This window comes from Tiliqua scincoides, chromosome 2 (assembly GCF_035046505.1).
Source record: "Tiliqua scincoides isolate rTilSci1 chromosome 2, rTilSci1.hap2, whole genome shotgun sequence".
NCBI classification, from domain to species: domain Eukaryota; kingdom Metazoa; phylum Chordata; class Lepidosauria; order Squamata; family Scincidae; genus Tiliqua; species Tiliqua scincoides.
This window is the reverse complement of record NC_089822.1, coordinates 7,946,825-7,974,410: the sequence shown is the minus strand read 5'-3', so window position 1 is coordinate 7,974,410 and position 27,586 is coordinate 7,946,825. Positions and strand designations below refer to the sequence as shown.

Below are 27,586 nucleotides of genomic sequence, written 5' to 3'. Positions count from 1 at the left end.
CCCACCCAGGTGGGATTTGCAACCATAAGTTCAGTGCAATCCAGAGATTTCTTCATAGCAAAAGCTGTGCTATTCCCTCCTCTTGCATTGCCAATCATCCTTCAGTAGATTTCCTGTGTCTGCTTGTATTTCAGCAGCATTTGCCAGCCGGAAGGCATGAGAACTCCCCTCTGATGGTTTGCCCTTCTGAAGGCAGTAAATGCCCTGCTTTTCCTAGCAACAGCATGATTCACAGGCTGTTTCCTGTACAACAGCAGGCTGACCCACTTGCATGGGAGCAAGCTGTCCGCCACTCCATGGGGCGTCTTGAGTAAGGGGGCATAGGATCATGACCCAAAGCAGGCACATGGGGGATAATCACAACTCCCCTTTACGACCACGCTCAGAAAAGCAGGCCAAACAGGAACAATTATACATACTTTCCTAGGAATAACCCGCACTGAACACAATGGGACTTATTTTTGAATAGGCTTGCATAGGATTGTGTAATGAAAAGATTGCAAGGAAAGGTAGCCTCCCTGGAGAAATAAAGTGCCCGCCATGGCCTTTCTCTGTGCAGGTTATCATCCTATGCACACACTCCCCTAGGACTAAGCCCCATTGAACTCATTGAGAGAGGCACCTAGGTCTGGCATTACTTGCAGTTTCTTTCTCCCCTGTCCATCCTGAAGGGGTCCTTGCAACAAGAAATAGCCCAACCGTGGCTCTCCCTGTCTCCGCCCTGGCTTTTTTGCAGTTCTCCCACCTGACTCTTGTGGATTTTGAACAAGCCCCCCCACCCCAACCACAGGCTGCTGCTCCCATTGAAACTCTCACACTTGCACCCTCTTGTGCACGCACACACACCCCTAAATTCATGACATTTCATGAGTCCTGTGCCTTTACCCATGTTGTGGAAGATGGTCCCTCTGTAAACTGATGGACGGAAGCCCCATGATTAATGCAGGCATTTTCAACAAGGAGACCAGTGCAAGTGGAGAGAAATTGTGAGCCACCTTCCCCACAACTTGGGCCACAGTCCTGAAGTCAGTCATCTGGTTGACTGCTACTGTGAATAGAGTGTTGGACTGGGAAATGTCAAGCCATGTTTATGTTCTCATCCTAGTTTGGGGGGGGCTTTGAAGAGCAGCTGTTCCTGAGATAGGAGAGAGGCTTGTTCCTCACCAACAAAAGAAGAATAGATCAAAAACTGATAGGAGGAAAAATGATCTCCAGGCATATTGACTTTCTCAGGCCGCGAGGTTAAGCGTTAAAGGAGACCGATGTGACAGTGGTTGTTTTTTTTATTACACGGACACTTTTTAAATTGTTATTATACTGACACTGGTGTGAGTGTAGCTGTTAATTCTAATACTTATATTGATTTCTTGAATGTGCAGTTCAACCTGAATTGCTGGGATTTAGCGGTCTCGAAATCCAATAAACAAATAAAAAATGCCCGGAGTGTGTTCACAGGGTAGGCATATGACAAGTCGTTCTTCTAGCCCGATGCAGCAAACTACAGTCATTTAACACACACACACAACTCAACATTGTGCAAGACCCGGCAAGCTGCAAAATTGTTGCAAGGATTGAGGAATTCGTAATAATGAACAACGTTGTTCGACAAAAAAATATTTTTGTCTTTTGTATTGGTGATCAATAAGACAGTATCATGTGGTCCCTGGTCTTCCCAGTAACATCTTTTCAGATAATTAGGTGAGTTGCAGGCTGCATCAATATGGGTCAGTTGTGCTGAGAGCAAGGGTATCAAGCCCCTACCACCTGCAGGCCCTTTGCATTCCCTTCCTCATAAATTACATTCTCAGGGTCCCCTTCCCCAAATTGTCACCACCATCACCAGATAACAGATTAAACCCAAACATTCTGGGTCTGAACCCCATTGTACCCGTTAACTTGATTTCTCTTCTCAGTTGCCAAAACTGCATATGCAAGAGCACACCCTTGCATCTGGCCTTATTTATTTAATTTGAAACCTAAGGCAAATCCTAACACATGTAAATGATGGGTAAGGTGACTGAAATTTGTCACTGTATCATTTCAGATTGTAGGTGTCAATCTGAAGCTATCACATCACTAAATGCTTCTCTAGGAAAACCTGTTCCTCACATGCAAAGCTAGCATGTACAAGTGGAAGCTAAGAAAATTCTTCTCTCTGGTATCTAATTACACAGGCCAACACACATTTTGCTTCCTTAAACGTTACACCAATTCCTGGGTATAATTGGGGTGCCAATTCCAAAAATGGCATCCGATTTGCCTTATCATGTCTAGTTTTGGAGACACAGCATAGTCTCTTTAGTGAATGGTTCAAGCAGCTTCCTCATGAGGAAGCCTACACCATGGCTTCCTCATGAGGAAGCTGCTTGAACCATTCACTAATGAGGCTATGCCGTGTCTCCAAAACTAGACGTGATAGGGCAAAACGGATGCCATTTTTGGAATTGGCATCCTAATTTCATATCAAACCACCATAAAGTTTGGGAAAAACTTTTCTGACCCTCAATTTTGTAGTCCTGTGTAATTCATTCTTCCATAGTAACCCACACCATGGGAATGCCCATACTGGCTCCTGAGATGTCACCAAGCTTTACCTGTGCATTTGACCCTCTGTTTTGTAGGCCTTTGTTATCTAAGCACAGGAAGGTTTTGTGGATTGTAAGTTCCTCCTTCCTCTGCCTCTGGGCAGAGTTGTTGCAAGAGAGTTCCACTGCTCCAGTGTCTAGGTGCTGCTTGGCCCCAAAGTGATAAGGGAATTGCTGGCTGAGCAACAGTCACACTCAGAGGTCACTTAATTTGGATTCAGTAAATACTAAACAGCCTGTAATTACTTAGTTGTGTTTTGGCTTTTTGCACCATTCAATATATGCTTTCGAGTGAAGTGGGCAGTTCTCTTTCAATTTGAGTAATGGTGAAGATGTCAAGTGGACTGAAGTTGTATGCCCAGCACATGGCACAAAAGAGCAGAACCTGTTTGTTGTCTAGCGACTGCCAGTACTACTTTGGGGAATGTATCTCCCAATCTGAGCATCAAAGGTCATTCCATAACAGTTGTGTATCTCATGTCTGGTTGTTGTGGCAGTTTTTGTATATACTGAGCCTCTTAGCTTGAGTGATCGCTGTATTTACTGTATCTATCCCTTCTCCTCCCAAAGACTCCTTGAGGCTCAGCTGCAGGATCAGAGAAAAGAGCATGAAGAAGAGGTGGAAACCATGAAGGACCAAATGGAGGCTTTGCGGGATATGATGGAGAAACAGCAGGAGACCTTTTTGCACACACTCCAGCTGTCACCAGAAGCCCAGGTGGAGTTTGGCATTCAGCAAGAGATCACACGACTGACAAATGAAAACCTGGTATGGATCACTAGTGAAATATCTGTTTATGCTGTGGGGTTTGTTGCAGCAAGGAGGAGCCTGTTTGGGTGGGACAGAGGAAACACGGGAACTCTTTGCACGTCTCTTCCGTCCAAGTTCCTGCCTGTTTGTTGGTGCTTCTTGTGAATTGCCATTTGCCTTTCCTGAGCCCTTTCAATCTTATTACCCTGCCTTTCAATCTTATTTCAATTGAATGCAGGGTGAATTTAAATGACAAATGGTCCTGTGATTGCCGGTTTCACTCCAACTGTCTGGTGACTGTCCCGTTTATCAGGGGTTGACCATGTATAGTAGCCCTGAACAAGAGATCTTTAGTTTCTGGTGCATTAATGCAAATTATATTATAGTCAAATCCTTTCAACTAAAGAAGCCAGTGAAGAATCAGGGGCCTCCTGCATGCAAAGCATGTACTCCACCTCTAAGCTCATCCTGAATGGTAGCTGCAACAATGCACAGAATCCTGTTCTTCTCAATAGCTCCACCACCCATTCTTGGTTATGGAGCTGCAGTACCGACAGCTAAGGGGCAAGGTCTGGCTCAGGACCTCTGTATGGGGCCATCAAATGCATAGTCAGCTGCTTTCCCGATGTAACTGAAGAATTTTTCCAATGACCCCCTTTTACACTGGCAAGTTATGTAAGCTGTCAACTATCACCATTCCCAAAACAGGTCTAGGAGCAACTGTCCTGAAGGATCAAAAACAACAACTTCTCTTTTTCAAACTTTTCAGGAGAGTGCATGTTTTACACACCATGTGCTAGTATTACATTAATCGCATACCCAAGACCAAAGCAAAGTAGGAAACTGGTGCAGCTATATAATTTTGAAAAGGAGGAACCTAGTTGGTTATTAGACTGCAAAACATGCCTGACAGGAAGTTCAAGTACACATTCTATGAGTAGGGAATTATATTTTAATACTGAAAGCTACATAAGAACAGCCCCACTGGATCAGGCCATAGGCCCATCTAGTCCAGCTTCCTGTATCTCACAGCGGCCCACCAAATGCCCCAGGGAGCACACCAGATAACAAGAGACCTGCATCCTGGTGCCCTCCCTTGCATTGGCATTCTGACATAGCCCATTTCTAAAATCAGGAGGTTGCACATGCACATCATGGCTTGTAACTCGTAATGGATTTTTCCTCCAGAAACTTGTCCAATCCCCTTTTAAAGGCATCCAGGCCAGACGCCATCACCACATCCTGTGGCAAGGAGTTCCACAGACCAACCACACGCTGAGTAAAGAAATATTTTCTTTTGTCTGTTCTAACTCTCCTAACACTCAGTTTTAGTGGATGTCCCCTGGTACTGGTGTTATGTGAGAGTGTAAAGAGCATCTCCCTATCCACTCTGTCCATCCCCTGCATAATTTTGTATGTCTCAATCATGTCCCCCCTCAGGCAACTCTTTTCTAGGCTAAAAAGATGTACTTGGATGTACTCTTGGATGTACTGTACTCTCGCAGTCTCAAAACTTCTCAGCCTGAGAACTCTTCTGTGCAGAACGTTCATTATAGTATAGTAGTGCAGTGAGCACTACTATAGTGGGCCTTCAGTGATAGGATGTTGCGCGCAAAAGCATGCCTGTAAATGTTCTTAACCAGAATAACTGGTTTCCAGCTTCCCAGGCTACAAGTGTTGTTAGATTCAAAGCAGCAGCCATGCAGCTGACTCCATCTTCAGTTCGCAGAGCTGGAAAGGATCTCTACTTGAGTTTCAAAGGAGCCACTGGCAGCCAGGGTTAGGCACCAAAGGGTAATATGGGCTGTTGCCCTAAAACAAGTGTCTGTATTTTACAGACTTGTTGTAGAGGTTTGGGCGGGTAGCGGCCTGCTGTATGGCAGCTCTTCATCACAGTCCATATTAGCCAGAGAATATGGCCCCTCTGTTGACTTTATGTCCATGAAGCAAGTCACCTGGGATTGTTGGTGTCTATAAGCAGGACCTCCTCAAAGTGCCAACTGTTCTGATAGCTTGGAACAATGAGTGGTTGCTGCTTCACTGCCGCTCCGTGGTGGTGTCTTGTTAGGAGAACCTTATCGTATTCGGGCAGACGTGTCAGGATCATTTAAATATGACTGTTAGATCTGCAGCAAAAGCACTGAGGTGGCAAATTTTAAATTATTACATGCCACAGGAGACTTCCGTGCGAAGTCGGGAATCGGTGACCCTGAAGTTCTGCCTGTATCTAGGCAGAGGGCACCAAGGACCAGTTTCTCCTCTCTGGCTGACAACAGGCGATAATTGGAAGGAGGAAACCCTGTCAGATCAACTGCTACTTCCTCTATTGCTTTTAATGTAATTATTTGTGTTAGGAGCAGTGCTTTGTGGCAGGCAGCGCAGGGCCTTGCTGCTTATTGAAGCTCTTGGCATTAACACCAACAAGCCTCCGTCTGTCAAGCAACCCCTTGCTATTTTCTTGCCAGAATGGGTGGCAGTTATGTGCACAATAATGTCTAGTGCCGAAAACCACGAGGGACTATATTTAATCTGCTCTTCTAGGATTTACCTACACTTAAGATTTTATTGTTAGTATGTGCCCCAAATACAACTGACCCCTGTAAGTGGCAAGTGTCAGGCTGCTTTCCCATGCTGTTGCCTTGTCCAACTTAATTCTGTAGTGCTTTTGTTAGGGCCAGTTTGTGAGCAATTTAGGATACGAAGTACCCCATGCCATCCTCATCATCACGGTGATGAGGGAGCCGATCGTCCTATATATCTGTGGTTCCCAGCCTTTACAAGAAGGTAAGGGAACCACTAAGTATAGCTGGGGCCATTACGGGGAGTGGCAACGAGGCAGCGACAGCGCTCCTGAGTTCGTGCTGATGACAACAATGAAGGAAAAAGGGGCTTTTCAGTCTTCCCCATGTTTGGCTATGGCTAGAGATACTGCAAAACTTGGGATCTCACCACTGCCAAGCACTGGTAGGTCCAAAAAGCCTTTTTTTCATTTGTTGGTGGTAGCACAAACTTGAAAGTGCCATCATTGCCTTGTTGCTACTTCCCTTAAGAGGGAATCCCTGTCAAAATGCCCAAGTTGGGAACCACTGCTATGTATCTTCCTTGCTGCTTAGGAATGGGTCTCGGCCGTGCAGAAACAGCTCCCATGGAACCACAGTAATTCCCGAATGATGTATGGAGCTGCATTTTGAATCCAGCTGTATTCTGCACAGAAAACAATCCTTTGCAAAACACAAACATACATGCACGCACCTCCATCGGAATCCTGGCTGATCAAAGGAGCAGAGCAGAGCCAATGCTTCCAAATGTCATTGAAAATCAGCAGCCCTTAGACCTTCTCTACCATTTGTCATTTCTGCAGCACTTTTAATTAGCAGAGTGCATTGTAACCTTTGTTGTGTGCTCCCTGAGGCTCAGTGTATACATTCAGCAGAATCAAATGGTAAAGCTCTTTCTTGAACTTCAGCCTCTGAGCTACTTCAAAGGTTTGCATCTTTGAATGGTTCCTCCATATGGAGAGGCAAATCCTGCAGTGAAGCAATGTATACAGCCTGTGCACCTGACCTTCTCATGGATACCCCACAGGGTGGCTCTGATACACTTAGATGGGCCCTAGGCCCGATCCAGCAGGGCTCTTCTTATGTTCTTACACTTTGCCCTGACATAGACACATCTCCCAAAGGCTAGTCTGCTGCCACCAGGAAGGGAAAGCATCAAAAACAGGGGTGTCGTCCTAAGTTCTTCATCTTGTCCAGGGTACCCCCAGTTGTTGCATATAGGAAGCTAGCTGACCTGGCCACCCCAGCTCCTCGGCATCTAGCCACACTAAATTTTATATCATGGGTCATGAATAATCAGAGAGCAAGGGGCAGTAGCCTTCTAGAAATGTATAAGGCAGTACATTTTCAAAATTAGAAAGGGAAAATAAGCACGGTGCAAATAGATAAAATCGGTCCTTTGAAATTAGAGGAAAATAAAATTTTAACGCAAGCTATCTAGACTTTTCCCTACCTAGACTGATGTTCTTAGTTATAGTTCCATTGATCGCCTCAAGAGTCTAAAAGAGCGTATGACAGCAATGTACAGGAGTTTCTGCAAGCATTAGGACAAAACGCACAGCCTCTCAACCTAGCCCTGCTCTCAGGGGGATTGAGATTCTACCTTTCCCATTTGCCTGCTCCAACAGTGGGAAATCCTAGCCTCACCCCTAAGACTTCCCTTGGCCGTGTTCAGGTAGGTGGACTTCATCAACATACAGTTGTGACAGCAGACACAGCAGGTTGTCATTATGCTCCTCTTGGATGACTACTTACCTGGGCTAGATGTCAGCTGCACTGGTGCAGCCAATGCTCATCTGAGTTTTAGCCTTTCTTGTGGACATGCAGGTTATAGAAATTATATGGTGGGCCATAAGGGGCCTGCCAATTAGGTAAAGGTTTCCCATTCATTCAAAGTAGTACTGCCCAGGGAAAAGTTTAGCAATTGTTTGTGTAGTCAATTTCTGTGATTCCCAACGCATCAGTAGGATAGCCAGAGTATCGCAGGACTAGGCTGTGTTGGGATGCAGACCAGGTCTCCTTGGATCCAAGAAATAGTGTATACTGTAAGCACGCCCAAATGGTAAAACCTTTTTCCTGGATTGCATGTCTGGATGTTCCATCCTCAAAAAAATCTTGCTTCCCCCATTTGATGCTGATAGCATAAAGCCGGACTCCCTCCCACTCTTTGTTGAACTGGTGTCTCCAACTTCAAAGAATCTGGCTTCCATGACACATTACAGCTAGGTCTGGCCTTCAGCCAAGAAAGGAGGCAAAAGAGAACATGACAACTCTTTGAAATAATTCAACCTCACCCTGAGCAACTTGACAAATTACACACTTTACTGTAATATGAAAACCTCACAATGCATGATTGATTGGCTGGGTGCAGGCTGAAACAGACCCTAAAAGAGAAATCAATGTGTAGCTTTAAAAAGCTGGTGGTGTGTCAAGAGTCTTTCTCTCTCTTTTTTAGTAACCTTTTTAGTATGAAAAGGAGGGGGAAATACAACTTTTCACCTGAAGGAATAAATCCTTTCAAAATGCTGCCAACATTTTAATTTTATATTATCACATCTGTCCTTGTGCTTCCTTCAAGAAGCAAAGCATACATAGGTTTTCCTACAACAACCCTGTGAGATAGATTAGGCTGAGAACTTAGTGAACTTCCCCACGGCCAGTGAACTTCTTAGCTGAATTGGGGATTTGAACTTTGGGTTGCTCTGGTTCAGATACAGTGTCCAGTACATTACATTGACTCTCTTTGCAGCTTCTGTTCAAGAGTTCATCAGTGATCTGCATGATGAAAGTTGTAGTGTGGAAAGGACTGTGAATAGTGTCTTACGTGCTAGACACAGGTGTGCTAAATTATGACCAGGATTCTCTGATTAGTTATAAGTAGTACAGTTATGGCTCCTGCCAATGTTTGTGATTCCATGCATTCCATATCTTTAAAATTATACGCCCTAAGAAGACAATATAGGCCTTGGAAATCCCCATAGCTGGAGGGTGGAAGTCAGTTGGCTACAGAGAGTATTTCCTATCTGCTCTAGAATCTTGCTCTTTCAAAATGGTGTTTTTAGATTTCTATTCAAAGTGGAAAATCTCTTACTGGTGCTGGTAAGTCTGAAATTACCATCTGGTGCAAAAGGTGAAGGACAGTTTGGCAGTGCTTTCCTCCCACCTGCTAGTGGATGTTGTGTTTAAGTGTGGGTTAAATCAAATTTGTAAACCTGTCCTTGTATTCAAAATGCATACTGCTGTAACCCAAATAAAGCTGTTTGACTCAGGATGGATGTCATTGCTACCTTTCAGGATCTGAAAGAGCTGGTTGAAAAACTAGAAAAGAATGAAAGAAAGCTGAAAAAACAGCTCAAGATTTATGTGAAGAAAGTCCAAGATTACGAAGGTAAGGGTGGTTTCTGATCCTGCCCTCTCTTCACAGCTGAGTATGTAATAAATCATTAGAGATGTTTAGTTCTTTTAAGATAGGATTACAGCCTAAGTCTTACTGAACTTGATGGGCTTGCTTCTGAGTAAAATAACAGCGTTTTTAAACACTTCTATAAATCATCATTCTATTCTGCAGAACAAAGAATTTGGTGTAACTGAAAAGTATTTAAACCAACAGAAGTTCCTTCTCTGTGTTAAGTACTATGAAGCTACAGCAGCTGTTACCCCTTTAGGATGTAGATCAAAAGGATATCGCATGGTTTCAGATGATTTGCTGTCCCGTCCCCCCATCCCCCCAATTCATGCATGCAAGAAGGTGAAAACTTCTGCTTTTACTTTAGGAACAAACTGCAAATCCAAGTTGCGTACAAACTTGGAAAACTTTTTTTTTAACATACTATAATTAGAACTAATTAACCATAGTTAACAAATTGTAGTCACCTGAGTGAATGGGCAATGGGAAGCAGGGAGATGTTCAAAAATGAAGGCAAAGCTTTCTCACACACACACACACACACACACACACACACACACACACACACACACCCGTGTGCAAGAGTCAAGGAAAGGGGGGACATGGCTCCATCAAGCTCATTCACATAGCATTAAACCATGGCTATTAAACTGTGGCTATAATTAAATGTTCAAAATTATGTTTGAACTGTACCTAAGGAGAGCTCTGCATAGGGTGAAGGCGCTGTGAGGAGCCCTAGATTCAAAGCCACTTGTTCGCTCGGGATACGTGGATACAGGGATATGAGGCTTCAGCCAGTCATTGCGGTCTTGCACTTGTCTGTTCAATTCTGCAAACCTACCCACTAGAAAGGACAGTGGCTGGAATGATTTAAACACAGTTCTATTGGTGCCTCCTTGTGGTCTACAGCTGTTTTGGGGCCCAGGCCTTTTTTAGTTTTGGAACCATCAGTATCAAGAGGGAGATGCTCCACCTGCTGGTACTTGTGGTGTAAATTGTGACTTTCAAGGGAAACCTGTACTGTATATATCTGCAGTGGTGCCAGAACTCCTCAACAGGGAAGGGACGTGGAAAGAAGGCATCTGTGCAACCCCACAATTCTCTTTATCTCGGCAACTTGACAGAATGATTAGCTACAGCAGGCTTTGATCCTAAGGAATGGTTGCAGAAAGCTGGTCATTAAATGAAATTAAGTCCAATGAACGGGGGGGGGGGGATTCTGTAACAGCAGCTGGTGCAGATGGCTCTCATCACTGTAATTTATGCGCATCAAAGTGACAAGTCACCACATTATTTGAATTGGGTCTTAATAGCCATTTTGTTAATAAGTGTCACGACAGTGAAACTCACCAGGGGGCCGCAGTGGCCATTTGCCATGAATGCTTTTCCATGAATGCTTGCCAAAGTGGTGATGATAATGTTTCTAAAATATCAGGATTCTCACCATCTTCTTGGACCATCTTCTTGGGTTCTTTTTTGCTGTGAATAGAGCAGGTTTGTCTAATAATTACAGCATCGCTAAGCATAAGGCAGAAGTCTAGAGAGTCAGGGCTTAATATTGAATACTTAGCAGCAGGCGTGTGGGTTGTGGCGGGTGGTAATGCCAGTGACCTGAATCCTCTCATTACACAGTGTGGCACAACAAGGAGCTACATGATAGTATCCAAGCCATAGCGAAGGTGATGGGGAGCCTGATCATCACCATCACCTTTGCCACTCAGAAAGCCCAGTTCTAGGTGTGTTTGTCAAGAAGTAACGCTCAGGATTCAGTGGGGCTCACTTTCTGGTAGATATCGTGGAACTGGAAAAGGTGCAGAAGAGAGTGACCAAAAGGATTAGTGGGCTGGGGAGAAAGGTTACAGCGTTTCAGGCTCTTCAGTCTAGGAAAAAGGCACCTGGGGTGGGGGGGACATGATTGAGACATACAAAATTATGCATGGGATGGATAGAGGAGTGTTCTTCACCTTGTCAAACAACACCAGAACCAGTGAAATGGTTGGCAACCTTCAGTCTCGAAAGACTATGGTATAAGCCTACAGCACCTGGTATTCCCAGGTGGTCTCCCATCCAAGTACTAACCAGGCCTGATCCTGCTTAGCTTCCGAGATCAGGCATGTGCAGGGAATCAGAGAACATGCAGGGAATCAGAGAACATGGGATGGATAGAGGAGTGTTCTTCACCTTGTCAAACAACACCAGAATCAGAGAAATGGTTGGCAACCTTCAGTCTCGAAAGACTATGGTATAAGCCTACAGCACCTGGTATTCCCAGGTGGTCTCCCATCCAAGTACTAACCAGGCCTGACCCTGCTTAGCTTCCGAGATCAGGCATGTGCAGGGAATCGGAGAACATGCACTAAAATTGAATGTTGAGTGAATTAGAGCAGACAAAAGAAAATATTTATTTACCCAGTGTGTGATTAGCCTGTGGAATTCCTTGTCACAGGATGTGATGATGGCTTCTGGCCTAGATGCCTTTAAAAGAGGATTGGACAAATTTCTAGAGAAAAAGTTCATCGCACGCCATAATAGGTTTGTGCAACGTCCTGGTTCTAGAAGTGGGCTTCCTAAATGCCAGATGCAAGGAAGTATAGGATGCAAATACCTTGTTGACTTCTGCGCTTCCCGAGGCATCTGGTTGGCCACTGTGCAATACAGGAAGCTGGACTAGATGGGCCCTTGGCCTGATCCAGTGGGTCTCTTCTTGTGTTTTTATGCTTTTTTAAAAGTCCCTTCAGTCCAGAGAGAGGTGGTGAAGAAGGCTCTTTCTTGCAAGCAGTAGAGAGCAAGACAAGAGACAAAGCCACTGGGGCCCACATGCTGCTGTTTGCAACGATGTGGCTGACGCCTAGTTCTTGAAAACAGTAGATAAGGTGGTCCACTTGTATCCTGTTATACCACTTCAGAGAGCAGGGGGACACACAAAACAGAATGCTGCTTCATACCACAATATATTGCCTGCTGATGGAAGCTACCCTGTCCTCAAGGAGAGGCCTGCTTTCCTTTGACTTGCTAGTTTTTGATGTGGAGACAACTAAGAATCAACGTGCCAGCATGTGGTGTGTGTTACACCAGCACTGACAGGCACAATTCAAAGTTCTGATTTTAACCTAGGAAGCCCTAAATGGTCTGGGACCCAGGCATCAAAGGACCACTTTATATGAACTTCCCCATCAGTTAACATGTCCTTTCCCTGGGTACCACACCTTCAGAAGTTAGGCAGGAAAGAGGGGCTCTTCTGTATTAGCACCCCAGTGATGGATTTCCAATAGCAAATTTGCTGAGCTCTTGTTTATGGTCTAGACCAAATCCATCATTTTTTTTTCCTGAGCTGTTTGCAGCAGTTAAAGTCAATGAGTTGTAACTATTTTTCTATTCAGTGTTTGCACTACTGTCTGTTTCTCCAGTTTAATTTGTTTTAATTCATTTACTGCTCACTGTTTGTTTTTGATACGTTTTAAATTGGTTATGTAAGCCTCCTTGGGGGCTGTTTAAATAGGAGGGTGGGATAGATGTCTTTTAAGTATGCTAAGAAAATGTAGTTAAGGGTATCTTCCGTGCCAGTGTAGCATTTAAGTATAGTTAAGTTGGACAGGAAAAATTCATGTGAGAGAGGGTGAGGAGTAAGGCACAATACTGTGGTCTGCTCAACCTTAGACCTCAACGTTATCAAGAGAATTACCTCCATTACCCCAATGTTAACCTCTTCTCAGAAATCACCAATTCAAAATGGACCAAACCACTGAAGTCAACGTGGACATCTTTTGGTCTTTGAAGGCTACTGCTTTAGCTCATCTGTAAAGTATCTTAGTGATATTCAGCTGCTCTCTCATTCACAGCAAATCAAGACAGTGTACAAACGGGAAAGCAAAGGCAGGAACTCACCCGGCAGGTCACTGTCCAAAGGAAGGAGAAAGAGTTTCAGGGAATGTTGGAATATTACAAAGAAGATGAGCCACTACTCATCCGAAATCTCATTACAGGTAATAATAATAATAATTAATAATAATAACTTTATTTTTACCCCGCCTTTCCCTCCGAAGGGACTCAAGGCAGCTTACAACAGGTTAAAAACATAATTTAAAACAGATAAATGCTCTCGCTTTAGTTGTTAGCCTGGTTAGTTATGTCGTAGCTCAGTGGCTTTTATCTTTGAGACCACAAAGACCACCCCTTGGTTCACCATATTTTGCCATCAACTCTTTGCGAATTTCATGTGCCTTTGTTCTTCTGAATACAATAAACATTAATTTACCTAAACAGCTTTAGGGGCATCCACAATGCACATACTTCTATTGCTAAATGAGGGTGCTTTTTTGTGTAGCTCTTACGTTTATGTTTGCGACATCATTTAATGGAAGTAATTTTGCAATTTAATTGTCATCAGTTAGTAAATGAAATCAGTTAGACACCATCATTGTTTCTATGTATTGTTTCCATGCTGCTAAAATGTAAGGTTGTTATGAAATAGAATTTTCTCTCCTGCTTACAGATCTGAAGCCCCAAACTGTCTCTGCCACAGTCCCCTGTCTTCCTGCCTACATCCTCTACATGTGCATCAGGCATGCAGACTACATTAATGATGACCTTAAAGTACACTCCTTGCTTACCTCTACCATCAATGGTGTTAAAAAAGTATTAAAGGTAAAATTTTCAGATTTGTTCTGAACATTGTAAAATTCGGGCTATAGGAGCTTAAAGTGGCACAGAACTTCCACCCTAAGAATGCTTGGAGCCTCTTTGAAGACTAAATGAAACCAAAGGCTGGACTCAGAACCTCTTATCCCCATGCAGGTGGTTCCTTAGATGTTCTAGGTCTTCCATGCTTGTTTTTACTACCATATTGCAGCTGATGGTGCTTTTGAAACTGTCTGTTTGCTAGACCCTGACATTTCCAGTCCTGACAATTGCAAGATATAGTTCTGCTCCTTATTTCTTTATTGTCATCGTACATGAGGTCTAACACTCCTTCCTGAGTGGTTCAGCATGGGCAAGTGTGTGTAAATGGCAGTAGAATTTGGTATTTCTGCAGGAAAAGTGTAGCCAATCTGCCTGTAGAATTTGGTATTTCTGCAGCAAAAGTATAGCCAATCTGCCTGTAAGACTGGCTTGTAAGACTGCCTGACTCTAGGAAACAAGTCTTTCTGTAACAATCTGTCCACAAAACTCTCATCTCATTTATTTTGCATTTTTCACAGAAGCACAATGATGACTTTGAGATGACATCATTTTGGCTGGCTAACACCTGTCGCCTTCTACACTGTCTGAAGCAATACAGCGGAGATACGGTGAGCGCTCCATGTGTTCTGCCACCAGTTACTTTTGTTTACTATGCCAACATTTAACATGTGTGATGCTTTATCAAGATAAACTCAGACTAATTCCAGCTAAATTGCTTGTCTTCTGTTGCTCTCTCTTTTTTAGGGTTTTATGACTCAGAACACCGCAAAGCAGAATGAGCACTGTCTGAAGAACTTTGACCTCACCGAGTATCGCCAGGTCCTGAGCGATCTCTCCATTCAGATCTACCAGCAGCTCATTAAAATTGCAGAAGGCGTCTTGCAGCCCATGATAGGTGAATGGCAACAACCACATTGAACTCAACCTTGTGATGCATAGGAGAACTCACATTCACACTCCCCTTACTCTGAATTCAACTGGAACATGAAATTTAAGAGATGCAGACCATATCCATAATGTTCTGGGTGAAGGATGCCATCCAGTCAGTGGGCACAGCTCCCAAACACATTCTTGTACATATCCCATTCTTTTCAACAGGGTTTGCAGAGAAGCATTTCTTTGTAGTTTGTTCCCATTGCAAAGTACTTGATGTTCTTTACCTTCATGTAAGGTAAATGGAAACATGGATTTTCACCCACACATGCTTTTTGAACTGTTTCTGTGGTGGCATGCATGCAGAAAATATCATGTTGGAACTGAATATCTGTGTGGATTTTAGAGAATGAATCTGTATTGGAGGCTGGCAGGCATCTGAAATGAATTATCAATGCCTACAGCTTTCCCCGTAATTCAATGATAACACAGGCCAGCACGCATTTTGCTTCCTTAAACGTTACACCAATTCCTGGGTATATTTGGGGTGCCGATTCCAAAAATGGCATCTGTTTGCCCTATCACATCTAGTTTTTGAGACACAGCATAGCCTCATTAGTGAATGGTTCGAGCAGCTTCCTCATGAGGAAGCCATGGTGTAGGCTTCCTCATGAGGAAGCTGCTTGAACCATTCACTAATGAGGCTATGCCGTGTCTCCAAAACTAGACATGATAGGGCAAAACGGATGCCATTTTTGGAATCGGCACCCCAAATTCATATCAAACCACCATAAAGTTTGGGAAAAACTTTTCTGACCCTCAATTTTGTAGGCCTGTGCAATTCATTCTTCCATAGTAACCCACACCATAGGAATGCCCTTACTGGCTCCTGAGATGTCACCAAGCTTTACCTGTGCATTTTTTCAGTCACAAGGGCTAGGAACTAAATACACACACACAGACTACCCACAAGCACCCAAGATTCTCCATGCTGAAGCCAGCACCCAATACCAGGGCTCTCTTCTTCCACTAGTTACCCTTCTTCCATGTTCTAGGATTTGATTCTTTCTTTCTTCACTTCCCCTTTTTCCCTAAGCGAGTTCCTTTAAACATGGGACTAATTCAAGTGGTACACTAGAGGCTATAGCATGAATTGATTATACCTCTGCACAGGAGCATGTTGTAATTTTTACAGTGTGTTAATTGAGTTCTAACCCTTCTTATTATGCCACAGTATTTTAGTGTTTATAGCCATTAGCTAATTAATTCTTCCCAACACACCAGCGCAAGAGGAATTCTAAGTAAAATTATCCTCCATATGTCAATGGCAGAAAAATTGTCATGACAAAGGAAGTCCCTCTTGGTGCTGGCTTGAATGCCCGAGAAATTTCCTGGCTCTCATCAATCCCCCTAGGCCACCAAAGCTCTGCATTTGTTTGTCTCTAAAAGAACAGCCCATTGCTATCCGATTATGAGACAAAAGTGCAAGTAATCTAAAGCAATTCAGGGACAGGCAGAGTTTTGCAGTTGGCTTTGGGTATTAAGAAAAACTCCGCATACAGGCTACCCTCGCAGCTTTCTTGGCATACTTAGTTGGCTCTTTTTCTTCCAGTGACTGCGGTGTTGGAAAATGAGAGTATCCAGGGCCTGTCAGGCGTTAAGCCAATGGGTTACCGGAAGCGGACCTCCAGCACAGGGGACGGTGACAACTCATACAGCTTGGAGGCAATCATCCGTCAGCTGAACACATTTCACAGTGCCATGTGCGACCAAGGGCTTGACCCCGAGATCATCCAGCAGGTCTTTAAGCAGCTCTTCTATATGATCAACGCTGTGGCCCTGAACAACCTGCTACTGAGGAAGGATGTCTGTTCCTGGAGCACAGGCATGCAGCTCAGGTAGGGATCAAGCCTGGCTTACCCGCAGCCCTTCAAGACTGTGGGTGCATTTCCCAGTATGACAGCAGTCCATTACCATATTTATCGGAAGGAGGAGCAGAATGGTTTAGGAGGCACTTAAGTTAACACCACTCCATCCCCAGGGGAGATGATAGAATCCCCAGCAGCAGATTCACACCTGTTTGCTTGTCTCCGTTCCAGTCCATAATGCAACGCAGACCAGGATAGTCAGGTCCTGCAGGGAATGTAGAAGAATCAAACAAAAAAGATGGGTACCAACCAAGTCTGGAGTCATGGAAACAGGGTTGAATACTGAAGGCTGTTTCACACCTCTATGCATGTCACTTTTATTTTTCATCATTTGAATCTGAGTGGGTAAACTGACTCCACTGAAAAGTCATCTGTGTTAAGTGGCATGAGGAAATACAGAAAGAAAGCTCCGTCTATGGGGGTTTGATCTGTCATGGCTCATTCACCCATGCAAGCCAAACATCCTGGTATGAACTTAATCCAAAATCTGTCTGGTCAAGACCCACTTTAGTCCATTCATGGCTGAAGCAGGATTTGAACCCATACTCGAATCTAGTTCTCCTGCCATTGAACCATGCTGGAAAAATCTCTTAGGATCCTCCATCAGAAGAGATCATTTTTGTGCAATAGAAATCTCAAGTCCTTCCAGCAAACTTCCAAAGTAACTTGCTGTCAGATATACTGATTTTAACTCATGCCTTTCTCTTGAATCCAGGTTTAACATCAGCCAGCTAGAGGAATGGTTGCGGGGAAAGAACTTGCACTCAAGTGGGGCTGCGGAGACCATGGAACCTCTGATTCAGGCCGCTCAGCTCCTACAGCTGAAAAAGAAAACCCCCGAAGACGCTGAGGCAATATGTTCCTTATGCACATCCCTCACCACACAACAGGTAAAAGTGCTTTTATTTGTTTATGGGCCAATTGTCCTATCTCTCAAGGCAACAAGTAAAAGATGATGATGATGATGATCATGATTAACAACAGTATTTATATACCGCTTTTCAACAAAAAAGTTCACAAAGCAGCTTACAGAGAAAAATCAAATAACTAATGGCTCTAATGGCTCCCTGTCCCAAAAGGGCTCACAGTCTATAAAGATGCAAAATAACACGAGCAGACAGTCACTAGAAAAGACACTGCTGGGGTGAGTCGGGCCAGTTACTCCCCCCTCCCCGCTAGAAAGAGGAGCACTCACTTGAAGAAAGTGCCTCTACCCAGTTAGCAGGGGTTCAGACACAAGACAAAGATCAGACACAAGCCTCCCTCTCTCCACACAAGAGAGATCAAACACACACACAGAGAGTGTGTGTGTGTGTAACTAGCCCAAGGCATTGACATACTTAGAGATGGTAAAGGGGGGCAAATACCTCTGGGCACCACACCTGTGCGGGGGCCGTGCCTTCCTCACCCCCATCTACCACCTTCCTCTCCCAATGCAGGGGCCTTCAGGGCACACTTTAAAGGCCCCCAGTGGGGGGGGGGCACAGTCAAGTCATTGGGGAGTGGCATTCTGCAATCCTGGCCTCAGGAGGTACAGGGGCCATGATCCCCAGTGTCCCAAGGTGAGACTCGGTGATCTTTGAGGGATTTGAACGTAGGTCATCCTCAATTCAAATGACAACCTAAATCTCTTACCTCAATGGCTGCGTTCCTGAAATTTTCAACCCTCCCTCCCATTCCTGGCATTCCTGTCATTTTTGCTTCAGCCAGGTTTATTTCCAGTTCCAGAGGCTGCCTTGTGGGAGGGAGGTATATACCATGCTGAATGGAGGTGCGGGGATTTGCAAAGGCTGCAATGATTAAGCACCCACCTGTCCAACTCTTCCCTGCATGTCTCCTCCCCCACCTCCGCAGTTCGGTCCCTTAGTTCCTCTTCCCATGAAGTGAAAAGCAGGGCTAGAAAGAAAGAGATAGAAGCATTTCTATGCTATAGGGCTGGTACCATGCTCTGCCTTGTTAAGATCCTGCATGCCTCCTATAAACCATCTTATCTTTCCTGCACAGATCGTAAAAATTCTCAACCTCTACACTCCTGTGAATGAGTTTGAAGAACGAGTGACAGTAGCCTTCATCAGAAACATTCAGGTGAGTTCTGCAGGGAGAAGGGGGGAGTATGCATGTCTAAGCCACTGCTCTGGGCCAGGATATCTTAGGGACCACCTACTTCCGTACAATCCGGCTCGTCCTCTTAGGTCATCAGAGAAGGCCTTTTTACAAGTGCCGCCGCCTAGGGAGGTACGTGGGGCAGCTGCAAGAAATAGGGCCTTCTCAGTAGTGGCACCAACATTATGGAACTCCCTTCCCCTTGACTTAAGAATGGCTTCCTCTCTTGAGACTTTTCGGCGGGGCCTGAAGACCCTTCTGTTTAAACAAGCCGTCTGAGTTCATGGCCTTTTTAACATCTTTTTAAACATCTTTTTCTACATCTCTTAGTATTTTTTACAGGCCCGATTCCTATGATCTGCTGTTCTATGCTCCTTTTACCTGATTTTTTTATCTGATTACTGTTTTTATGATATTTGTTAATATGTTAATGTTTTTATCTGTTTTTTTTAATATTGTTTTAATATGTTTTTAACCTGTTGAAAGCCACCCTGGGTCCCTTTGGGGAGAAGGGCGGGGTATAAATAAAGTTTATGATGATGATGATGATGCTAGTCCCAGTGCCGCTGAAGGCAACAGTGCGGAATCAAGCAGAGAGTTTAAAGCCAGGCCCTTAAACTCAGGCCCTGAATGCATCAAGCTGATTCGAAAGCATTTCTTTTGGATGGGACAAAAGTTCCTCTCCTCCTACCAGGCTAGATAGTGCTAAACATATGCAACTGCCTTAATGCTCTCATACAATTTAATCTGTCCAGCCCAGTGCTACTTTTCTTTTTTTAAAATCTGTGGCTCTCAAAGATCTCCCAGCCTTGCAATCTGAGATCTTAGCTGAAGATGCCAGGAACTCGGCATGGGATCTCCTGCATCCAAAGCATGTGATATACTGCTGAGGGGTGGGCTTCTCCCTGTTTGTGTTCTTCAGGTTTATATCGATACTTGCAAAATACCCATCCTTAGTGTTGGTCAGTAGCTAAAGAGCCTGCAGTGAGGATGCTATTTGTAGGAGCAGAACAAATTATGGAAATAAGCAAATGTCTCCAGATCTGCTTGACTAATACAGAGCTTTGGGGAAGGGGGCACAGAAACCAGGTTATCATGTCACAAAATTTCATATACGGAGCCTTCCTAATGGCAGAGTGGAGGACAGTGCCTTCAGTATAAAACCACTGATCCAGCTTGGGTAGATAATTTAAACCTAATTCTCCTACCACCTGCATCCCAACTGCTATCCAGAGCCAGCTTGCTTCCTCTGCATGTGTTCCAAACTGGGTACCTCGCATTTTGTCTCTGGAATTTTCAATCCCCGACACTTCTCTTTTTCTTTCCCTTTTCTCAAAGGCACATTTGCAAGAGCGAAACGATCCTCCACAGCTTCTTTTAGACTTCAAGTACATGTTCCCTGTTTTGTTTCCATTCACCCCTTCTTCTCTGACCATGGACTCGATTCACATCCCGGCTTCTCTCAGTCTGGAATTCCTTAATAGAGTTTGAAGATACCTCTATTGACTTCCAGCCCAATTTCCCCACGAAGCAAAAAACAAAAGTGGCTAAGAATCTCTCCAGATGTGGACCAAACAACTTGTTAAAGAACCAGTACCCTTTTGTGCAACCCAAACCGTGCAAGAAATGAATCTTGGATTTTGGTCGGATGCGTTTTGGTTTGTATGAGGTTTTGTGGTGGAAGGGGGAGGGCGGAATAGCTTTTGTGGCTAAGAATACTTGAAATAAAAGTGGAGGGGGTTGTACTCCATGAGATCTTCATGTTTTAATAATGTCTCCGAGCTGCTGTTAAAGTGCCAGCATTGGTGAGTTATCCATTTTGATTTTCATAGAAGTTTTTGACCGCTGTAATTTATCTCAAAATAACAAAAAGAAGCTTCAGTTGTCTTACAGCTTCTTATTGTTGATTATTGTGATTCGTACGTACCGGGAAGCATTCAGTACGTACCCTGTACTTTACAATGATCTGTTCAGGAAATAAAAGTTGCGTTAGGCCAATCTTATAGTTTGACAGGAAGCTAATTGGAAAAAGATAGTACTATACTGTAGTTGTACAAGGGGCTTGAGAAAGTAGCTGCTTTCTATATATAAGCTAAGACTGGCCACTACCAGTATAGCAAATAGCCATATTTTTTCCATATGAATATTTCTGCAACAGCTGAGAAAGGGGGAGTTGTGGGTCTGAAAACCATTGTGACACCAATCCCATGATTAGGATTTCCACTACAGGCTATGAATTATTCCAGCCATTCCAGAGGCAAGTTCAGTAGCAGTTGATGGCCTGGTGTGTCTTTAGTCAGTGACAGCTGCGAGGTGATAGCAGTTTACTGTAATTGTGGTGCAGAATGCATCTTACTTCACAAAAGAGGGTGATCCTTTGCCAGCACAATAGTAGAGCACTTGCAACACACCAGTGGTATGACTGAACTACTCACTGTGCCAAACAGAGGTCTGAGTTTCTTGGTCACTGCCACTCTGGTGCAGGCTTGGTTGAGCACTGACATGGAAGGCATGTTCAACCAAACTGGGGAGTTTAGCAAGTTTTCAGGCCAGTTATAGAGGGCGCTATTGCCTGTCATGCATTCATACATGGAAACACATGTGGATACCACACTGCATCTGGTAGCAAAACACTGGTTCCAACTAGAGTGAGATACTAGCACTGATTACCTCATCCCTTTGTCAGCATTGTTTAAAACAAACAACTATGTGTGGGAGAAAATAAATTTATTTCCTTATTAACACTATAGGCCCCAGGTTCCTATCAATGGGCTGATTTACCCATATCAGACAGCTTTTCAAATATTTGACCCAAGGTGGGTTTCAAAACTAATGTCAACAGTCTTCCCAACTTGGACATTAAGAATAATTGGGAGTAGCAGATGTATTTTAACATGACTTGCTCTCAAAATCACTGGAATGTCCAAATGTGTAGCACTTAGCTGGCAGCTGGGTGAGATAGTGGCAACAGTCAGAAGTCAATCAATAAAAACCCCATAGAGACAAATACAGAATTCATCATTTTGTAATTTTACGGTGGCAGCTTAGAGTTGATTAGCTGATAAATACAATGGAGAGGTTTGTTTCAGGTGCTAGTCCAGTCTAAAATTGATGGAAGGGTCTTTTCAAACTGCTTAGTTCTACTAAAATAGTCCTTAGGTTCTTCCCCTTTGTATCTCTTGTGGCAGCAGATCTCTGATAAGAGTGCTTTTAACAAGCCCAAGGGTCATTTTCAAACTAAGTTTGGTTACCATGAATCAAATACTTAGCTTGCAAAAGCATCCTCCTTGGAACAGAATGCAGCCTCACTAATGGATCAACCTTGGAACATTCTAACCCAACTCAAGAAAGAACTGGGGCACCTGCCTGCTTTTAAACGGATAATTAGCCCCAGGAGTCACTGTTTTCTTCAAAAGTTCAGCAGTCTGCATTTAGGAGGATTGCTGATTCAGGCCACATCGCTTATTACCCCCCCTTGCAGTATTGAGCCCTTAAATGTGCCAGTGCACAGACACACCATCTCAGAGTCACCTTGTAGACAAAACAATCCCTCCTTTCATTCAACAGTAGTGCATGTGCTTATTTGTATGGTGCAGCAACACTTCAGTACATAAAAATTGCTTGTTGTCAATTGCAGGTTGTAGTCTAGAAAGGAATTTTAGGCAGAACTTGATTCTGTGGCTCCAGTGTGACTCTTCATGTTCTTAAATTAATACACAGTAAAAGAATAAACTAAGAACCATAACTGGACCAGCCTCCCAAAAGTCAATCTAAATTTAAGTTCTGCAATGCCATTGGTTTTTTCTCCAATTTTTTTCTTCTTTTTCTTTGGCCCCTGCCAAATGTGCCCAGTTAAATTCTGGCCAGTCTTATGGCACTTGTGGTAGCCTCAGCCAGTAATCCTAAGGCTTTTCATGTCCCTGCTTAAGCATGGAAATCAGGAACTTTTCATACCAAATTTGCCCCTTTCTTTTGCAATGTCTCACATGCAGCAAACTACTGTCGGAACAAAGCACTACAGAGCTTGTGGCTGGCAATGATCTGCCTAGTAAATTAAGTAGGTGAAGGACCCACCCCTGTCAGCGCTATCCTTACTAGAATGAAGATTGCCTAGCCAGAGGGGGGTGGTACAGTAAGTATTACAGGCTCTGCAATGTAAGCACCCCCTCCGACTCACTGTCAAGAGTTGGGGGCAGTGACAGCATTGCTCAGGCACTCACCAAATTTGCAATAATTTGCTGCCCCAATGGCTCGGACAGTGAGTGGAAGTGGCCAGTTTCAAGGCATGCTGTGGCACCTACAATACTTACCGCGCTGTTCCCTCCCCAGCTATGCTACTGCCTCCAACCTGACAAGCCCATTATTCTCTCTCTGTCCTTGCCACACATCTTTCTTCTTGCCGCAGTGGTTTCTTTCCAGTTGAATATACAGTTTTTCACTGAAGTCACCGTTTTCTGTGAATCCAATTGATTAATGCGTGAAAATGTCTCCAGCTGCCACTCAATCGCTGCACAGTTTCCAAATGTGTTGTGGAATATAATTCTGATCAGGCCGGTGAAATGACAGGGAGCTGCGGAGCCCGCTTGTACTGGGAACAGAAAAATCACAAAACATGACTGACACTTCTCCAGAGATAATGGTATTTCACTACAGCACTGCAAATAAATTAATTTATACTATGTATTGTATCTATGTATATTTAAAAAAAAATCTTCAAACTGTTAGTATAGAAGGGGGGAAAGAACTGAGTAAATATCCGTACTATTTAATTTATCTGCAACTTGGCATTTCATGTTAAATATCTTCAATGTATGTAATTTTTATGTTACCAGTTTTTAAGATATCTTGGAACTTTTAAAAAGCCAATTGTATCGCCATACACAGACATGCCTCTTCTCTCTAGCTCTTTCTAATCAGCCATATCTATTTTGATTTAAAGCGCTTTAGCACAGTTCAAAGAGGTGGATGGTGTCATTTATTTCATCTTTCTCTTCCATTGTTTCTGAATAAGTTCTGTATATTTCCACTGTGTGCCTTTTCACCGTTACTCTCAATCACTGGTTTAAAGACCTGTTAGGGGTACAGGAAAAACCTCACCAAAAATAGCCTGTGGATCAGTATGCAGGCAGGTGAAGCTGGAAATTGATGTGGACACGTTTAAAAGTCTGTGAAGGAAACACAGTAAACAGTAGCTGGAGTCGAGCAGAGCACATGAGCCAGATCCACATGTGCTTCAGAGCTTAACTTGCTTTTCTACAAGCATCTTTTTTTTAAGCATCCCCATCCAAATCTAAAAGCACCTTCTCAAGGTTCAATGTGGGAAACTGCCAAATTTCCATAAAGCCCTGACAATTCCACAGGCAACAATTGCCTACACACATAGCCCTTTGCTAACCTGGAAACATCAGGAACATGAATCCATTATTAAAGATGCCAGGAAGACACCTCTATTATCAGCACAATTCTGCATTCAAAACTGAGCTTATTGAGAGGTGGAATTAGCAAATCAAGAATTCAGCCATATGTACATGACATTCCTCAGTCATGGGACAACTGGGTGACTTCAGCAAAGAGATAGCAAGTTAAATGTTCCCACTGTCTTTGCCTGCAATTTATACCCATTAGGATCAACTAGAACAGAACAGTGAGTAAGCCTCAGATAACACCAGCTTGCTAACCATTTATCTGTTTCCATTCATCGGTGAATAACTTACGAGAGCCTGCCTTGAGACTGTGACTTATACATCTGTATTCTATCACTGCTGCTGTAATGTGTTAATTTCACTAACATCTTACATAAGATTCCCATAAGAGCAAAATGACACATTATGATAATGTAGTTTGGTCATTTTTGTTTGGCTATTTTTGTATGTAAATAGGGGGGGTGGCAAAAAGTGACAGGTCTGTATTTAAAATAAACACCAATTTGTACTGACTGTTTTTGTCAGTCTACAATTTAATTTGTGGTCAGCATTGATTCAATGGAACTTCAAGGTTGAACTGGTTAGCAAACAGGACTTTCCTTCATCGATTAATCGCCATAACTTTTTAACTGGACACTAGTGCAAAAGGGTCCAACCAGGCTGTATTACTTAAGGAGAGGCTGGTCAGCTTTGTACCCTATAAAGATAAACAGGCATCAACTATTTAACAAATTCCCAAAAATCTGTTAGTCTTTAGACCACTGTACGCAAGAGCTGTTTACTGTCAGGAGATGGGAAACCAGCTATGAGAACTGTTTCCTTTCTAGCCTTCTCCAGGTTAACCCCTACCCACAGTTAAATATTACATAATCACCAATCTCAGTCATGATTAACACTAACCAGATTTCCTCTTAATTTAAATTTTAAACTGGCTAGTGAGCCCTATTTAAGGAGGAACTCTGGTTAGCACCATGATTAATACCAGTGGTGATGTGCTATGTAGCCATGGTTAATGCTGGTAGAAATTTACACTGGAGAGAAAAAATGGGGGATGGGGGAAACTCCAGCCCTGATTTCCTAACCTACTCAGATAAGTTATTTTGGGATGTCACAAGACTCATGCCTGTAAGAATTTGCAATGCCCAACTGTCCACCAATGCAAGCTGTGTGAGATTTCCAAGTTTCCAACCACATCAGAATGACTGAAAATGCATTCACTCAAATACACCTGCTCTTTTCAGCACTTCATTGACTAGATGGGCTTATTTCTTAGAGCCCTATACCTATAATACTATGAGTGATGATAAAGGTCAGAACCTGGGATTATAGGATTATTATAGCTCATTGTCGTAACCATGCCAATCAAAATATCCTGCACAAGTTAGCTCTGGCTGCTGTTTCCCTAAAGTGATGGGAGTTCTACAAATTTAAATTCACTGATCTTTTATGAATATTTTGTGTATAAACAGCTAATAACATTCTCCACTATAGAAGTGATCAAAGAATGTGAATGCCAGACAGTAAAGACTGTTGAGTTAAGGAGAAACAAAGCACATGCCCAGCAGCAAAGGGTTCATGTCGGCTGTGTGCCCACCAAAACTTAATCGCCCCCAGTTTGATGGTTCAGCTGCTGCTCTGAAGGCGTTTGAATGACATTTGACAATGAGTCAGAGTTTAAATGAAATACTACCGCTGATAAATACTTTTTTTTCCATTTCGAACAAATCTGTAAACAGCACCTTTTGTTTATAGAAAAAATGACTGTAATAGTCACTGTCATTCATCTGTGCATAAAAAAATGTGAAATAAATACTTTGGAATAAACGAGGTGTTGTTGGATTTGCATTTGTGCACTGCAGGGGAAGGGGTTTTTCTTTAATTATGCTGGCAGCTCCCATTTTAAAAGCTTAATGCCCTTCACATGTAGAATTAGTGATTATATTTTGGAAGTTTTTTAAAAAGCCACTTAACTGTGCTGACCTGGTTCACAGGTCTGCAGTACATTTGCTCTAGCAAGAAAGTCTAACAAGCTGTCTAACAGAAAGTAAGGCTGCAGTCCTACACTTGCTTACCTGTATTAGGAGTGAATACCTTCAGACAGACTTCTGGGGAACTATGCTTAACGTGGCACTGCATGTTTTGCCAGTTGTTACAAGGGGGAGGGGGCTTAAGAGCTATTTTCTTGGTCTCAGATGCCTTTGTCAGCACAATGTAATCATTCCGTTCCACAGAACTCAGATTGCGCAGTGGGCTATTCATCACAGACCAATAACTGCAACAAAGTGCAGAACCTGAACATTCCCCAGATTATATGAGGAACACTATTCTCGCTCCTGCTCTCTATCTGCTGACCCCGCCCCCTTCCCAGCTGAATTTTCCTGGGAGACAGGAAATCTCCTTTCTTAACAGTTTCTGTGGAGGTGCAGGTGCCTGTTTTCCCTACTTGCAATAATGGAAGAAGGAGGCAATGTTAGCAGCAGCTAAAAAGGTAGGCCTGGGGATCACCAGCAGGAGGGCTGCTCAATAGTAAGGACTGCAAAAGCAGAGGTGGCAAAGAAAATGCCCTGTGAAAGTAGAATTACCAGGATCCATATTCTCAAATGTCCGGATAATGTGGAAACCCTATGATGAAAATGCAATATCCTGAAAGCATGACAGTGTTTTGGGAGGTGGTTGCATTCTGAAATGCAACTGCACATCTGTTTCCAGTACACTCACTGCCTTAGTCAGGGTGGGGGGGGGCAAGACCCCTTAATAACTACCCTGCTGCCACCAGCCCAAGAACCAGGATCACTGGAGGGATTCCCTGGGCTAAATCCCTCTTCCTTATTACATATACTAACTAATGAGTTTTCTTTAACTCTCCTCTTTTACTCCCTACAAGGGAAGAGAGTAATGGTTCCCAGATACCTCAATGAGACCCAGACAAAAAGGACTAAGAAACAAAGAGTTTATTAAGATCCATTAATTATTACAACTAACAAAACAGGGGCTTCTGCACAATCCATATGCAGTTGGCTAAAGATACAACAGTTACACAAACTACACAGTCACAAACCTGCAGGACTCCCCCAAGCAGAATGCTTTTGTGAACTAGATGAAGAGAAAAGATAAAAATCTAATGCAGTCTAACTCTTTCACTGGCTCCTCAGAATGACTAGTTAATTTAACTTCTCTCATTTACTCATGCCACCAGAGTGAAGCTAACTCCCTAGGTCTCATCCACCAAGAAGAAAACAAAGTTCCCTTCTCTAAAGGTTTTTATCCTCTCCTCTAATC

General features: G+C 43.4%; 1 protein-coding gene, 1 long non-coding RNA gene and 1 other non-coding gene across 3 annotated transcripts in view; 1 reads left to right on the top strand and 2 right to left on the bottom strand.

The window, feature by feature from the left end:
* MYO5B (myosin VB) overlaps nucleotides 1-20,375 on the top strand; it is a 206,656-nt gene extending 186,281 nt beyond the window's left edge. The window contains exons 30-39 of the mRNA XM_066617957.1: nucleotides 3,156-3,354; nucleotides 9,189-9,282; nucleotides 13,140-13,283; nucleotides 13,793-13,944; nucleotides 14,499-14,588; nucleotides 14,725-14,875; nucleotides 16,466-16,751; nucleotides 17,497-17,671; nucleotides 18,786-18,866; nucleotides 20,223-20,375. Of these exons, the coding sequence (XP_066474054.1) occupies nucleotides 3,156-3,354; nucleotides 9,189-9,282; nucleotides 13,140-13,283; nucleotides 13,793-13,944; nucleotides 14,499-14,588; nucleotides 14,725-14,875; nucleotides 16,466-16,751; nucleotides 17,497-17,671; nucleotides 18,786-18,866; nucleotides 20,223-20,375 (1,525 nt within the window). The remainder of the gene's footprint in view (nucleotides 1-3,155; nucleotides 3,355-9,188; nucleotides 9,283-13,139; nucleotides 13,284-13,792; nucleotides 13,945-14,498; nucleotides 14,589-14,724; nucleotides 14,876-16,465; nucleotides 16,752-17,496; nucleotides 17,672-18,785; nucleotides 18,867-20,222) is intronic.
* Nucleotides 20,376-21,893: 1,518 nt separating this feature from the next.
* On the bottom strand, nucleotides 21,894-26,559 carry LOC136641546 (uncharacterized). The gene is made up of 2 exons (XR_010793882.1): nucleotides 26,380-26,559; nucleotides 21,894-23,472 (listed from the first exon to the last, which is right to left on the bottom strand). It is a non-coding gene; the product is annotated as an uncharacterized lncRNA (long non-coding RNA).
* LOC136643405 (small Cajal body-specific RNA 18) lies at nucleotides 26,491-26,575 on the bottom strand. Its single transcript, XR_010794008.1, has one exon. It is a non-coding gene; the product is annotated as a small Cajal body-specific RNA 18 (non-coding RNA).
* Between the last annotated feature and the right edge of the window lie 1,011 nt (nucleotides 26,576-27,586).